The 16208-nt window shown below is 45.8% G+C and overlaps 1 protein-coding gene across 2 annotated transcripts; it reads left to right on the forward strand.

Moving 5' to 3' along the window:
* The first annotated feature begins 355 nt into the window (after positions 1-355).
* DYRK2 (dual specificity tyrosine phosphorylation regulated kinase 2) lies at positions 356-12384 on the forward strand. 2 transcript variants are annotated; one of them, XM_042947106.1, is made up of 3 exons: positions 356-809; positions 1420-1568; positions 8572-12384. In XM_042947106.1, the coding sequence occupies exons 1-3, from the start codon at positions 761-763 to the stop codon at positions 10177-10179; spliced, it is 1806 nt and encodes a 601-aa protein (XP_042803040.1). In that variant the 5' UTR covers positions 356-760; the 3' UTR covers positions 10180-12384. The 2 variants fall into 2 exon arrangements, with proteins under 2 accessions (XP_042803040.1, XP_042803042.1); XM_042947108.1 differs by lacking the exon at positions 356-809 and adding an exon at positions 5102-5151 and having other exon boundaries at positions 1525-1568.
* Positions 12385-16208: the final 3824 nt, after the last annotated feature.

Genomic DNA, 16208 nt, shown 5'->3' on the forward strand with positions numbered 1-16208 from the left:
TGCTGCAGGGGCTGGAGGCCGCGGAGGGGAAAAGGTCGTTGGGAGGGGAGCCGAGCGGGGCCGAGGGGAGCCGAGGGGAGCCGCGCAGATGGCCGGAGGGGGAGGCGGCGGCCGAGCGGAGACTGCAGACTTTTCCGGGGAGTGGAGGGGTGGCTATGCAGATGACTGGGTGGGGTAGGGACTCCGGAGGGTGGCTGGGTGGGGGTGGGGTGTACGTGAGCGTGTGTGGCTAAGCCGGGGGGGGGGGGGGGGGGGAGCCCGGGGGCGGGGCCTGCACCCGCGGCGGAGGGGAGCGGGGGCGGGGCTGCCCTCCCGGGCCGCGCCGCGCGCGGGCGCCAGTGCGAGTGTGCGCGGGGGCGCGCGCGCGCGAGCCCGGGAGGAGGCTCCCGAGCGAGTCGGTCCTGGCGGCGCAGCCCGCTCCCCCGCGCCCTATGTGAGGGACTCGGGGAGGCCAGCGGCGCGCAGGGGAGGGCGAGGCATGTGCACGGGCCGGGGGGTGCTGCAGCCGCCCGAGGAAGAGGAGGACGGCGGCGGCGGCGGCGGCGAGGAGGAGAGCGGGGGACTCGCGGCGGCGGGCCCGGGCCGCGGGGATGCAGCGGACTGTGTGTGTCTGGCTGTAGCTGACGCGAGGCGGCGAGGAAGCGCCGGAGACCCGCGAGAGGGGCGACCCGGAGGCGGCGGCGGCCGCGAGAAGTAACAGCAGGACGGGCGGCGGCGGCGGAGACGGCAGCCCTGAAATGCATTTTCTTCTCCAGCGGCCATGTTAACCAGGAAACCTTCGGCCGCCGCTCCCGCCGCCTACCCGACCGGTAAGGAGGGCCTGGCCGCCACGCCGCCCCCGGCGCCCGCCCCCGGCGGCACCCCGCGCGCCCCGGGTCCAGCCCTCGTGGCGCGGGCGCCCGCTGCCTGCGGGACCTCGAACAAAGTCTGCGCGGTGGCGGGGCCCCGGGGCGGACGGCGCGCCCTCGCCTCGGCTCCGCTCATTGTTGCACCCCGGCCCCGGGGCTCCTCCGAGTGGAGCCCTCCGACCCGGCCGGCGAGGGCCGTCCCGGGCCTGCCCCCGCCCGGGGCCCGGCGAGGCCGTCGCGCCCTTGTCGGCGGTCCAACCCCTTTCCCGGCCTGTGGCCGCTTGCAACGTGGGCCGCCCGGCCCCGGCCCAGCCCGGCCCCGCCGCGGGGTCGCGAACTCGAGCGCCGGCGCCCGACTTAACTTTGCAGCTGCCCGAGCCCCGCCCGGGGGTGCGCGCCGGGGATCCGTGACCCGGGCGCCCTTTCATTTCCCCGGACGCCCGTTTTTACCGTCCCGTCTCTCTCAGGGAGAGCGGGGCTCGCTACCCAGAGGGGTGGGGCGGGGCGACGGGTTCTGGGTGACTTTCTCCCCCCTGACCCTCTTTTGTCTCCTCCCGTGCGTGGCTCCCAGGCAGAGGAGGGGACAGCGCCGTTCGTCAGCTTCAGGCTTCCCCGGGGCTTGGTGCGGGGGCTCCCCGGAGCGGAGTGGGGACCGGCCCGCCCTCCCCGATCGCCCTGCCGCCTCTCCGGGCCAGCAACGCGGCCGCCGCAGCCCACACGGTGAGACCCAGCCCCGCGGGAGGCCGCGGGGGGGGGGGGGCGCAGGGGTGCGGGAGGGGCCCGGGGCATAAACACCCGGACTTGTGGGGTTCTGACGCCGGGAGAAGAGAGGTCGAAGTGCGAGTATCTCCACGCCCCTGGCTAGTGGCCTCTTCTGGACGCCACCCTATGCAACTTGGGCGAACCGAGAGCTGCAGCCACAAAGGAAGATTCGTGGCGTGGGCCCCTCACTTCCCCTCCGAAGCCCGCCCACCCCTGCGCTCCTCTTCCTCGGAACTTCCTCCTTGGTGCTTTCTTTCCTTCTTTTTTCCCTCCTTTTTCGTCGTTGCTTTCCAGAGCTCCTTTCCCTGACCGGGTAAACATCCCCCAGCCCCTCCCCTCCCCCCAACCACTGGGTAGTGGGTATTTATAGAACAGATATGTGTTAGGGGACAGTCAGGCTGTCCTGCCCGGAAAATCGATCCCCCAAAGAGCCTCCCAGGCCTGCCTCCAGCCAGCAGGGAGCACCGCCAATTGTCCCCCGCGTGTGGAAGCATGTTTTATGAGTGCTACAGGTTTGAGCACAACAGAAATTGTAATTAACATTAACAAAAATAAGAGCCACAGCAGCAGTCAAAACAACCAGCCACCCCTGTAGGATTCTGCATTTGGATATTATTCAAAAGGAAAGAGCTGGCTTTGCTTTGGAAGTGAGAAGGGAAGGGCACCCGGCAGGTGCTGAGGTCCCTCTGTGGGTGGAGAGGGAGGGGACAGCCCATCTTGGGACTAGTGGCTGCAGATTGGCAAACTGGATTTGACTTCAGCATGTACCTTTTCTCAGCTCCCAGAGATCGCCCTTGGAAGGTGACTGCCAGCTTAGAGAAGGTGTGCACTTCTGGAGGAGCTGACGGTTTCCCAGGTCTTATTTCCAATTGGATCCTCCATAGGAATGGCCTAAGGTGGTTCAATGTGAGGGATGCTTGGTAGGGATATGGCTTCATTTGCCTAGCGAAAGTTGAGTTCTTGTAGGAAAAGACCATTTCCAGCCTACAGAGATGCAGCTCTGAGGGTCATGTGTTATGGGGAAACTTCTTTATTAGAGGAGACTTTGTGAGAGGATGGCTCCAGTGGGGTATCTCCCCTTAGACCTGGACAGATGGGTACAAGTTTTATAGGAAACCCTTCTGTTAGATATTCATTCTCTCCCTCCCTCCCTTCCTTCTCTCTCTTCCTTCTCCCTCCCCTCCCCCCCCACCAAACATGTGACCAGGTGCTGAGAATTCATTACACAGAAGTTAACTGATCTGTGTTGCACTGTTGATGGTGGAAGAGAATTTGTCAGTAGGCTGGTTGATACCTTATGGTTGAACGTTCCTGTTATGGTGACATTTTAGTTGAGAATTGCCATTAGTTTTAGGGGTTTGGGTTTGTTTGTTTGTTTGGTTTGGAATCATCTGAGAATTTTAAAATACAGCATCCACTTTTTTCCATGGGTGGGTGTAATCACGTGACCTGATGTGACCTGGGAAGGAAGTACTAGGTTTTCATCTGGATTCCAAGAGTGGGCTTTCTTAGATCAGAGCCTTTTTCCAATAGAAATATGTAATCAGATTAGAGAAAACAAAAGGTGTCCACTGCAGGAACAGGCCGTGGTGCACCAGAGATGAAAAAATGTGAGGTTCCTTCTCAGGACTCCCAGTAATGGATGCTTGTGTTTTGCTGTGGTATCTGGCTGATTTACCTGTTTTAAACTTCCAGTTAAAATTCCCATGCTATTATTGATCGTTGGAAACTTGGTTTTGAAAGTGTAAAGTTAGATTTTGATTGTGGTTTAGTTTTGATTTCATTTGCACAGCATTGCAGATTTTGTAGAAAAGGAAAGTTTTTTAAAAAAACAACACAGTATTTTTCTGGTTCTACTCCTTCATTTTACAGATGAGGAAACAGTCTGACAGGTTAACTGGTTTGGTCAAGATTCCCTAGGCAGTTCCTATCAAGGCTGGAGCTAAAGCCAGGCCTTCCTGAGCCTAGCTTCTACCTCTTGCTTGACATCACTTCTAGGAAGTTGTGTTCATTTCACTACAAATGCAGGAACTTTTGCAGAGCCATAGTCCCATGTGTCTTTCAGGTGCTTGTAAGTTTTTATTGTTTCTTCCACAGCAATTACACTTGGGTTTAGAATAAGGGGGAAAAGGGTATTAAGGAGAGAAAAATGATCTTGTCACAGGAGCTTGTCCATATTTCCGCTTGTAAAGTATATACAGGAGGGTAAATATATGATTATAAAGAGTATGAACTTTGGAATTTATTTAGTCCACTGCCCTTTTGTTCCCTGTCTCCATGGATATATTATTGTATATGTAGTTGTTCTGTTTATTTCTGTTTGTCTGAATAGTGTACCCAGTCACTGTGTGGATTCCTATTAAGTTTTTTTTTTCTTTTGATGTTGTATTGGAAATAATGATATACTTTTCTTAATTCCCAAATATTAGTATTATATCACTTTCATAACTGTTCTAATGTTTACAGCAGTCTCTAGTTACCAGCTTTACCTTTATAAAATAATTGGGATTAAAAAAAGAAGAATGAGTATTCTCACTTAAAAAAATAGTAATATTTTGAAGAAGAAAAAGTAGATATTTGACTCAGAGCCACACAGGCTCTCTGTGTTTGAGGAGGAGCCAAAATTCCAACCTTTTTGCACTCAATTCTGTTCCCATAACACTGTACAGCATTTCTAAGATGACCTCAGGGAAGTTTTCAAATGCTCCAAAATGTTAACACAGTCTCCTATTTTCTACTTTATTATTGGAAGAGATTAAGCTGGTTAGACTATTGTTCTTATATAATTTTTAATACTGAACTATTTCATGGTCAGAGAAGGCTTTTGTAGGTCTCTGTTTTAACCCCTACGTTGTACATATCTAACAATTGCATTCGCTCTGTGTATATTTTTAAATGTGACAACCATGCTAGATGAGCAGTGGCAAACAGGAATAAGCCACGTTCTCAGACCTCAAGAGGCTGAGAGTAAGGGGGTTTTAATATTCTTACGGTTATGTAGGCCTGGCATATGTGTTCTGGAAATACCGTGGCTCCTCTAAAGCTCCCCCCACCTTTTGTTTTTAATAAATCCGTTAATTGCGCTTCTGAGTTTCATTGTGATTTTGGAGTCCTACAGTATTTGAGATCAAAGACCTTCTTTTCTATAGCCTCTCAACAGAATCTCCTTAACGCTGGAAAGTTGTTAAGATTCCACACATTGCTTTTAGGCGTTTAACTGACCTGCTACAGGTACCTTTTAACTGGCTATCATTTTGCCTTTAAGTCTCTGCTGATGCACTGTGAGCCTAACCTAATGTCTTGTGACTTGGATCGCTAGGGACATCCCTAATTCCCTGGGCATTAACTTCCTGTGTTCTTATGAAGGTACAAGAGTAGTTCCCAAATACAATTCAGAGAGGTATCAGTTAACAAGGATTTATTGACCTGTGTTCTTCCATTCAACAGATACTTACCGAGTGCTTACTGTATGTCTGGGTTTATGTTAATAGGGACTTACAAAGATAAGAGGTGACCCTGCCCTGGAATTGCTCACAGCCAGGTGGGTACATTAGGTGTTAAAACACTTACAATAAGATGAAATAGGTGTTAACAGTGGTCTGAAAGAGAGCAAGGAAAGGGGAAGTTTCACAGAAGAGGTGAGAGTTGAACTGGACCCTGAAGGCTGAGTGGGAGTTTGCCATGGAGACATAGTGAGGAAGGAGATTCCAAGCAGCCTTTGGGAAGGATGATAACAGCTCTTCTTTACTAAGCACTTTATACATTTTATTTAACGTATTTAATCCTATAGCTCTGAAGAGGAGCTCTGTTGCCTTTTTACAGACAAGCCTACTGAGGTTCCGAGAGATGAATTGCCCAAGGTCGCACTTCTAGTAAGTGACAGAGCTAGGCTTCATCCCCCGTGTGTTTAATTGAATAGGCCTCGACTTGTAACCATTGTGAAACATGACCTCACCAAAAGCAGAGGAGCATAAGAGGACATGGTGTTTCCACAGGTCTTGGGGAACCCAGCTTTGTTACTCTCAGAATTGTAACAGTGGTAGATGACATTGGAAGGAAGGACTGAGGACATTTATGTGCTACATTTTAGAACCTGGTGTCCTGGCCTGTAAATTCTTGGGTTAACTGTGGAAATGGGGTGCAGATGTGGGCCTTGAGCAAAAGGGAGGGAGGTCAGTGTCAGATTGACACTTTACAATGACAACTCTCTACTTTGGAGAAGGTGATTTGAGGAATTCTAGACTGAGAAGCACAGGGCCATGTGAGGAGTCTGCTTGGGTTGTCCCAGTGAAAGACCTCAGGAGTGGGCGGGCGGTGAGGCCCGGTCAGCGGAGAGGGAGTAGGATAGAGAGACAGCAGCGCTTATTGGGGACTCAGAAGGTGAGGGAGACACTCAGAAGGATTTCCAGATGTTCAAGCTTGAGTGACTATGTGGAAGAGAAGCCTTTTGTTTATCAGAAATTGAGGGTATGGGAGGAGGAAACGGTTTTGGAAGGAAAATCATGAGTTCAGTTTGAACTGCCTGTGGGGAAGGCGGCTGATCTGTCCTTGGACACAAGGGTCCTGGGCTCAGGAGACCAGATCAGGCAGGCCTGAGCTGGAAGTGGAGCTGTGAACTCGTCAGTCCTTGGGTGCTTGCTGAAGCCCTGGCTGTGGTCAGGATCAACTAGGGAGAATTAGGGGAATTAAGAGGCCAGGGGAGTTGAGGCTTGAATGCTGAGGAACCCCTGAACCCATCCAAGGGTAAGTGAGCTAATAGTTGAGACAGCTGAGAAGACCGAGAGAAGGCAGTCGGAGAGACAGGAGTTGATAGTTAATTGTCGAGCCCTCTTTGGCTCTAGTAATTAAATTTGTGTGATTGTATTTTAATTGTGCAAAACATTAAGATTGCTTTTGGAAAAATTGGAGTGAATTTCTGATGCTCAAAATGCTTTGCGTTGCTATCTTGGAGGAGTTCCTAAAGCCTCAAGGTTAATTTTGTCCCTAGTGAAGCCTCATGCTTTTTGTAGCGGGGTTTTTCTTCTGAATCACTCTTTCCCGCCCTGAAGAGAATGGTTCTCTAGAAGAGAGGTATTTCAAATTTCAGATCTTTCTATTTCCTGGTGCTTGAAAGATCACAGTGGGGAGGAGGGGTGCAGAGAGTAGGACTTGGGAACGAAAGCTGTGGACAGGCCTGTACTACTTTTCTATATACTCATGAGTTCCTAATTCATTTTTATGGACTGTTCTGCTTTTGGCATAGAATGGGCGTAAAATAACCTGTCCAGCTACCCGACAAAAGATCACTTAGCATGAAATATCATCAATGACTTTAATAAAAGGGTTTGATCAGAAGTCTTCAAAAAATTGGCCTGAGTAGTAAAATCTCTCAATCTAGGAAATCACACTTCAGACAGGCCCAGGTACTATACAGTATTCTACTCTGTTTTATTAGAAGCAAGCAGAGAGAAAGCCCACTCCTTATATAGTCACTGTGCAGGCTACATGTCAGTTAAGGAAAATTCAAAGGTCTTGGTCGGCTGCTAAGAAGGACTTGAAATTTCAAGTTTATAATCTGGGTGATTCCGAGCCATTTTTTGAAATGCTGTGTTACCTATACAGACTGTTTTTATTCTTTGGTAGTATATAGAGCCCAAAAGGTAGGATTCAGAAAGAAACTAACAGAAAAAATACTGTTGGCAAGTGATTTCAGCTAACGGATTATAAGCTCCTAAAGGGCAGGGACTCTGCCACTTCTGTGCCTAGACCTTAGCTAATACCGGTTGAGTGAATGAGATGGGTTGTGAATGACAAATTGATCTTTAAGATTTACACAAAAATCACCAAGCAGGATGCATTAAGACTTCTGGGTGGTTGCCTGAGGCTGGGAAGAATTCCTAACCGAGGGGATCCTGGCTGCTAGTGCTCTCCCACCCCTCACATCTTTGCAATAATAATACTTGAAGGAAGTCCCAAGCAGATTCTTGGTAGAAGACTGGGGGCCCCTTGGCTTGCACCATCAGTTTTGTTTAGACAAGAATGTTCAGGGATGGTATGTGTGCCTGAAATAGAAGTCGCTACTTTGTGTTCCTTGTTGGAAAGCTGAGTATCCCAGCAGCCCACAGAAATACACTGTTAAGAGAGTGGAGCCATTGACCAAAGGAAGGCCCCAAACTGTGGTGGTTGGTTTGTTGGGCCGAATGGCCTTAAATGGTCATCACAGTCTATGAAGCCCAGAAGTTTTTTAAAAATAGATTAGGAGTTTACAAGATTCTACAATGCATATCCACATGGGAATCTTTCAAGCCTAAAAGTGCACATTTTTTTGTCAGCGGATCATACATCTTCCTAGGTGTAGTCGGTTTTCCAAGTAGTGGAGAAGACCAAGAATGGAAGACACTAGTGTTTTCAGAATGGAACTAGCTAGACATTGGGGAGAGAGTAGTGAACAAGACAGCCATGATCTCTGCCCTCGTGGTAATAGAGAATAAATGAAGTGTGAAAGGGGCTGTGATCTGGAGGAGGTGGAGCCAGCACAAAGATGACATGTTCCAGCTTTTTCTGTATCCCGTTTCATTTTACCTACGGGCTGAGTGGAACACCTGGGGTGTGCCGGGCCCTGTGCTAAGTGTTAGGTGTAGACCAATGAACAAGACAGATGCCTCTGCCTCCACAGGGAACCTACTGTAAAGATCCGGGGTGTGGTAGGTGTGGCATTTATGGGGTCCCTTTTTTCAGGATCCCAAGTTTCGTAGCCTTCCCAAGTCTACTAGTCTTTTTCCTTTATTTAATCAGAGACTGTCAGCACCATATCCACTCTCCCTGTCGGGGTGTTCATGAGGTCCCTCCTGGGCGTACAGCTCTTTCCATTTAGCGAACCTGATTTGGACTGTAAAGGTGGGGTGGGGGCTGACTTAAAAAATACACCATTCGAACAGACAGACCTCTTCCGTTGTATTCACGTTTGCTTTCTGAATTCCAGATTGGCGGCAGTAAGCACACAATGAACGATCACTTACATGTCGGCAGCCACAGCCACGGACAGATCCAGGTTCAGCAGCTGTTTGAGGATAATAGTAACAAGCGGACAGTGCTCACGACACAACCAAACGGGCTTACGACAGTGGGTAAGACGGGCTTGCCGGTAGTGCCGGAGCGGCAGCTGGAGAGCATCCATAGGCGGCAGGGGAGCTCCACCTCTCTGAAGTCTATGGAAGGCATGGGGAAGGTGAAAGCCACCCCCATGACACCCGAACAAGCAATGAAGCAATACATGCAAAAACTAACCACCTTTGAACACCACGAGATTTTCAGCTACCCTGAAATATACTTCTTGGGTCCAAACGCAAAGAAGCGCCAGGGCATGACAGGTGGGCCCAACAATGGTGGCTATGATGATGACCAGGGATCATACGTGCAGGTGCCCCACGATCACGTGGCTTACAGGTACGAGGTCCTCAAGGTCATTGGGAAGGGAAGCTTTGGGCAGGTGGTCAAGGCCTATGACCACAAAGTCCACCAGCACGTGGCCCTGAAGATGGTGCGGAACGAGAAGCGTTTCCACCGGCAGGCAGCAGAGGAGATTCGGATCCTGGAACACCTGCGGAAGCAGGACAAGGACAACACCATGAATGTCATCCACATGCTGGAGAATTTCACCTTCCGAAACCACATCTGCATGACGTTCGAGCTGCTGAGCATGAACCTCTATGAGCTCATCAAGAAGAATAAGTTCCAGGGCTTCAGCCTGCCTTTGGTTCGCAAGTTTGCCCACTCGATTCTGCAGTGCTTGGATGCTTTGCACAAAAACAGAATAATTCACTGTGACCTTAAGCCCGAGAACATTTTATTAAAGCAGCAGGGTAGAAGTGGTATTAAAGTGATCGATTTTGGCTCCAGTTGTTACGAGCATCAGCGCGTCTACACGTACATTCAGTCCCGTTTTTACCGGGCTCCGGAAGTGATCCTTGGCGCCAGATACGGCATGCCCATCGATATGTGGAGCCTGGGTTGCATTTTAGCAGAGCTCCTGACCGGTTACCCCCTCTTGCCTGGGGAAGATGAAGGGGACCAGCTGGCTTGTATGATTGAACTGTTGGGCATGCCCTCCCAGAAACTGCTGGATGCGTCCAAACGAGCCAAAAATTTTGTGAGCTCCAAGGGTTATCCCCGTTACTGCACTGTCACGACACTCTCAGATGGCTCTGTGGTTCTCAATGGAGGCCGTTCCAGGAGGGGGAAACTGAGGGGCCCACCGGAGAGCAGAGAGTGGGGGAATGCACTGAAGGGGTGTGACGATCCCCTTTTCCTTGACTTCTTGAAACAGTGTTTAGAATGGGATCCTGCGGTTCGCATGACCCCTGGCCAGGCTTTACGGCATCCCTGGCTGAGGCGGCGGTTGCCAAAGCCTCCCACCGGGGAGAAGACGTCAGTGAAAAGGATAACCGAGAGCACTGGTGCTATCACATCCATTTCCAAGTTACCTCCACCTTCCAGCTCAGCTTCCAAACTGAGGACTAATTTGGCACAGATGACAGATGCCAATGGGAATATTCAGCAGAGGACAGTGTTGCCAAAACTGGTTAGCTGAGCTGAGTCCCCTGATGCTGGGTAATCTGAAAGATACGACGTTGCTGAGCCTTACTGGGTTGAAAAGGAGTAGCTCAGACCTGTTTTTATTTGCTCAATAACTCAACTCATTTGTATCTTTTCAGCACTTATTTTAACGTAAGAAAGTTGTTCATTTTGTTTTTATAAAATACATGGGGACAATGCTTTAAGTTTTTATACTTCCTGAAACTGTTTTTGTGTTCTAAAAGTATGATGAGCCTTACTGTATTTAGTGTGGCAGAGTAATAAACATCAGTGGCAGGCCATTGATTACTTCGTGACTGCTGCGCATTTACAGATTGGTGTCAAAGACATTCACTGTTTCTATGGTTCATAGTATATTCTCCCCCAGGCAGTTGCCCCCGGAAGGCCCCCCTTCCCTCGCCATGCTCCTGGTTCACGCACAGGTGTAGCACGTCCTGCTTCCGTTTCCCATAAGTGACGTGGGTGGTAGTGAGGGTGGGAGAAGAATGGCCAGGACAAAAATGATTAATGAGCAGAACTGACCTCAGAGAATTTTTTCCTAAACTAGTGGTCAGACAAACACAAAGTCCCCAAGTTGACATGCCCACTTAGCATTCTGACTTTCTAAAAGCTGGCCAAGCAGACCTGGGTGGATAAATGGAAACGTGTGCGTTCCTCCAGATTTTCTAATATGATCAGCTACCTGTTTGTAAAGAAGCCTCATAGTACGGAATTGGTTTTGCACCTAAATACAAAAATGTATTCCATAAACTGTTCCTCCTCTTTGCTTTTCTCCTCTCTGTTCCTTTTTCACTACACATCTGTTGCTTGCATTTAGTTTTTTTTTTTCCTTCCTTCACATATATATCCCAGACTGTTAATACAGAAGAGAGACATTTCAGCTGTGATTATGACCATTGTTTTCATATCCCAGTTTAAAAAAGAACAGCAGCCTAGCTACTTAAGGTGGGGATTTCCATAGTTCCAAAGAAGGTTTAGCAAGTTAGAGTGAGTTCACACTTTTCAGGTGCCACTGTAAGGTTCTCTTCGCCTGGGAAAGCATCAACTCTTTCTTTAAAAAGAAAGATGCTTGAAAATCCTCTTGCTGAACAGAAGTCATTGTGACTTTTCAGTGAGGTCAATTTAAACAACGTAGTTAAAGGAGGAAAAGTTCAATCTCAAGTTAAATGGTTTGACTTACTTGCATCATTAGGAAAATCACAGATCGCATTCCTCTATTTTACTTTCTTTTGGATTGCACTGACTGTATTTGTGGGAATGACACTTTACCTGGAAAAGTTAACTGAGAGGTAAAAGAATATTTTCGTCTCTGAATAATAATTATTTTCAAAGTGAAAAATTAAGTATTTTATCACTAATGTATGAGCAGTGATATTTATCAATTTCAAGGCACGTGGAAGAAATTTTTTAGTATGTGCAATTTAATATAGAAAGATTTTTTTGCCTGTTTGGACAATAGGTTTTGGGTAGTATAAATTAGGATAAATACTCTTTTATATGCACAGATATTATTGTATTGCCTGTAAATTGATTTACAAGTACTTAAAGCATGGTCCCCCAGCGAGGCCAGGAAAGTTTCCGGTTAAGTTCTTTTAATATTAGTCCTACAGTTTCTCTTACTTAGGAAAAAAGAAAAAAGAAAGTAGTTTTGAACAAAACTCTTATCTTGAGGCTTTGTCGTTTGATGGAGAAAACGCTCAGGAAATATTACAGATATTTGCCAAAAAACAGTAATAAGATTAGCTTATTAATAAGATAGTGATGTTGATATTTGCTTTACTATTTAAGGGTGTCACTGATAAATTAATTTGTACTTCTGTACTTAGAAATTATAGCTTCTTTCCCCTAGTCAGATTCTTTAGCCTGTTGTACACATTTCTGTGTAATCTGTGGAAGTGCAATAATATGTTAGTAAGTTGCTTTTTAAATGATGCTCATGTGACGATACCCCCAATCAGTGGCTTATAGAATTTAAAGATTGTGTATTTATTATTAAAATTTTGACTTAAAAGGCATAAGAAGTGTAAGACTTGGTATGGTGGCTTTGTAAGACCATAAGCCTCTGAATGATGGTTAGCTTCTTTAAAACAAAAACATCAAGGCTGTTTTTCCCTTGCAGTTCCTCCTCTTCCATATCCACCCTCATTTTCACATTTAGGTTTACGTGAACCTGAGCCTGCCATTAATAGGAATTTCCCTATAAAGTACATGTGAAAATTTATAAATGGACTAGTACTGCTTGTCTTTTCCCCACCACATAAAACTGGTACTTAAGATGCCAACAGTGCATTTGTGATGATATTCACAAATGCAACCGGAAACTTTGAAGCCAAACTATAATGGGCAGTGCTATGCCCCCGCCCTCCAAATACGGTGAGATTTACTTCATTCATAAGAGCCGCTAGGTTCAGTGTTCAGTGGTAGGGCTGCTTTTAAAAAATTCTGGCTTATTTATATCAAAAAAAAAGAAAAACGTCGCATCTCTGTGATTTTAAAACAAATGAAGGGCTCTAATAGGCTACTAGGAGTTGGCTTGGAAACAGTCCTCGGTCTCACAGGTTACCAGTGTCTAGGGATGTCTGAGCTGTTTTCAGATTTCAGACTAGCACAGTGTCTTGTCTTTGGTTGCAGTCTCATCTGGCTCCGTTTCTGGCACCTCCACAGTGCGCATCACCTCTTAAGTGCGTTGCTACGACAGGGGAACAGCACCGTGATGCAGGGCAGTGCAGATCAACAGTAGAGGAGAAGTTGTGCCCTTAGTGTTAACAATGTGCCTTTTGTTCTGAATGCCATGTTGTAGGGCATGCATTTTTTGGCCTCTTTAACTCTTTGAATACCCGGCAGTAAGGATGGAACCCAGCTCTGCAAAGATACATGTGTCTTAAATATCCAGTTACTTACAGGCCTTAATAGAAACCATAAGGCGTGAATCATCATCAGGCATTGAAAAAGGTAACCATTTGGTTAGTTACACAGGAAATTCCTATGTTTAAGGGGTTAAAGATGGTCTTTGTTGTATCTTAACATCAGACTGATTTTTTAAATGATATTTTTTTGTTATGGTAACACTAGACAAAAATCAACTGTATTTGTAAAAATTTACCTCAAACCATTTAATTTTATAGTGTGATTAATCCCAGGGCATTTGGTATGAACCAAAGTGCATTCCTTTTATATGTGCCTGGCTCTAGTACGGATGGCCAGGGATTTTTACAATTTGGGTGCAAGGCACTTAAGCCACTTTTAAACTTAATGGGTGGTTTGGAGTCATGTTAAAGGACTCCATCAGGAGGTTAGGCAACACTTTAGGCATCAGTAGCATTGGGCCATATTGGAATCTTCAAAGTGTGAATTATTTTAAAGAGAGCATTCATTTTTGTAATTTTTCTCATCAAGAATATTTCTGGTAAGCAGAAGACTTAAAAAAAAAAAAACTGATTTGGTTGGTAAAGGTTTTAATATCGCCCAACATAATGCTGTGGTAGCATTTTAAAAAAAAGTATTTGTCAACTCTGTTTCTTAGGGGCTTGTACATCTCTCTGCTATGGACATATATAAAATTAATTGTAATTATACTCAGCTCAACTGCTACAGTTCTGTCTAGGCAGTGGCTTGGGTTTTTATCGAGCAACATCTTAGACACGTGACTGAAATATGCTGCAACTGTGTGTACTGAAAATATGTGAAAATGGTTGAATGTGGACTGTGTACATATGTATGTAAACATTTCTGTGAGATGCTGCTGTCGCCACTTAACATGAAATATGTTCTGGTGGATTTTAATCCTAGTGGCCAGTTCTATGATACTGTATGTATTGTACAGCTGAAGACAGGAGTAAGACTGTTCAGTGAATATTTGTTACATTTTATTGTCGTGGCCAGAGATAATTTCAGAATAAAAATTTAATGTCCTACCTTACTTTTCTCCCCTTTTCTAACTATAATTTAACTCCTGATTTTTTCTGGTGATATTCTTGGTCTGGTGGCCTGGAGAGAGTTTAGAAGGCAAACATTGTCAGCTACAGTTGGCTTTTTTTGTTAGTTCAATATAAATTTGCAAATCTTAAGTAAGAATAAAGTTTTAGCAGGCAACTCTTGCTTTTCTCAGGATACCCTATTCCTTCACCTGTAATGTTTCTATGTTAATTTTCCTTTATATGGCCTCTGCGGCCAGGTTCTGTATCCTGCTAGAATTTCAAATCTTTTTTTTTTTTTTTTTAAATCTTCAAGGTAACAAGTTGTGGGAGCAGAGTCTGTAAATTATTCCCCACTGGTCTTTATTCTTTTCTGTGTGCAAGTTCTGGCAAATTCTTCATATGTGCTCTCACCAGCTCCCCCACGTGCTTCTTAATGCTTATGCTTTTGTAGTTATTTTACTTGGTGGTCTCTATGGTTCATGTATTTTGGGTGTTAGTGTCTTCGTTCTTCCATGGCTTGATCGGAAACAGCACCTAGCTCATGATTTGTCAGGTTTGGTTAATACCAAGCCAAGAGTTTGCTTCCAGAAGACAGCGAGCAGATGCCCTAGTAATTTGTCAGACGTAGGGATATTATATAGACAAAGATTTCCCTCTTGTGGAAAGAACTACCGCACATTTTTATTTACACCCCTCCTGCCACCAGCAGCCAAAAAATTACTTAGTGTGGCTTCCTTCAAAAGTGGGATTTGCTAAAACAAGGGGACACTATTCCCAAATCCAGACTCAGGCTTACCATATCCTATGCCATAATTGCCCATTACCGCTTCTCTTGCTAATCAGAGTTCTTACCAATTGAAAAAAATACCAACTGACCAAGAAACTCAATATCTATAGAAAAAAAAATTTAAGACATGTGCATTACGTATAAAATTGAAGGTTGATGCTAAAGCAGCAATTTAAATTTAAAATTGTCCAGATCTGACTTAGAGCAGATTATAATTCCCACTCATTCTCTTTTATCAGGTCTTTTTAAAGCTCTTTCTTAAACTGAGTAATACTATATTCTGTTTGAATTTCTGTAATCTTTCTGCTTTGGGAATCAACACCTATCTATACAAGTAACTATTTTGGGAACTTCAAAGTTGCCTTTAAACTAGCACTAGAGAATGTTCTTAGCTGGCATTGGTATTGGCCTTTTAAAGAAAGGGAAATTCGTTTATTTTCTTTTGGAAAGAGAGCATTAAGAGATTTGAAGAAAGGGTATCTGTGACTTTGTTTCGTTGTTTTTTAAAAGTTTGAATTACATTGCTTCTTTTTTAGTCATTAGGCAAATAAACACTTGTCATTAGTGATGCTTAACACTGCCCAAAATGGAAAGCGACTGCCAGTGTGATACACATACAGAAGAAAATTGCATCTTACTGCAAAACTTTTGGTTTACTTGGTTTGACTTTGACTTACTGTTGTGCTGTGGTCACATCCTTAATATCTGTGCTACAGTTCGTATGTATTGGGGAGGGCATAAACTGCCATTTCTTTGCTTCTCAAGGAAGTTTAATGAGCAAACTAATGAATTAATATTTACTCCTCCAAAGAAAGCTGACATTTTAGGAGCATTAACTAGTCATCTATAATAAGGAGCAGCAGGGTATAACTACGATAATGTTATAGAGCATTGTTCCCTACAAAGACTTAGCAGGTCTCGTGGCGTTGTAGGAACATCGGTGCAGCCTTATACGTTCCTGTAAGCTATAATTATCCCTCACCTGATATTTGAGGAAACTGAAGTGACTTGTTCCAAAGTGACTTTGCAAAAACAGTTTGGGCCTCAGGTTGCAATCCAATAAGGAATTTTGGTCTCGGACAGTAAAGGAAAATCCCTAACTATACACCACACAGAAAAATTTAGAAGTGGGGGTGAGGGGAGGGCTCTGAGCAGTGAGCATGTCTAATACTTGAATAAATTGTGTATCAGTTCCCAGGAATATTTTTTAAAAGGGGAGAAACTGCAAAAAACTGAGGACTAGAGCATCTTTGTCTCATTGGTGCACCTGATAACTAAAAGGCACTGTGCACACACCTCTCAGTTAATTGGTGAAAGAGG

Source organism: Panthera leo, chromosome B4 (genome assembly GCF_018350215.1).
Source record: "Panthera leo isolate Ple1 chromosome B4, P.leo_Ple1_pat1.1, whole genome shotgun sequence".
Classification (NCBI taxonomy): domain Eukaryota; kingdom Metazoa; phylum Chordata; class Mammalia; order Carnivora; family Felidae; genus Panthera; species Panthera leo.

What these genes read in the sequence shown, in the direction of transcription:
- DYRK2 (XM_042947106.1), top strand. Translation starts at nt 761, where the DNA reads ATGTTAACCAGGAAACCTTCGGCCGCCGCTCCCGCCGCCTACCCGACC. An exon ending in TCCCGCCGCCTACCCGACCG is followed by an intron (nt 810 to 1,419) that starts GTAAGGAGGGCC and finishes CGTGGCTCCCAG; the next exon opens with GCAGAGGAGGGGACAGCGCC. An exon ending in CGGCCGCCGCAGCCCACACG is followed by an intron (nt 1,569 to 8,571) that starts GTGAGACCCAGC and finishes TCTGAATTCCAG; the next exon opens with ATTGGCGGCAGTAAGCACAC.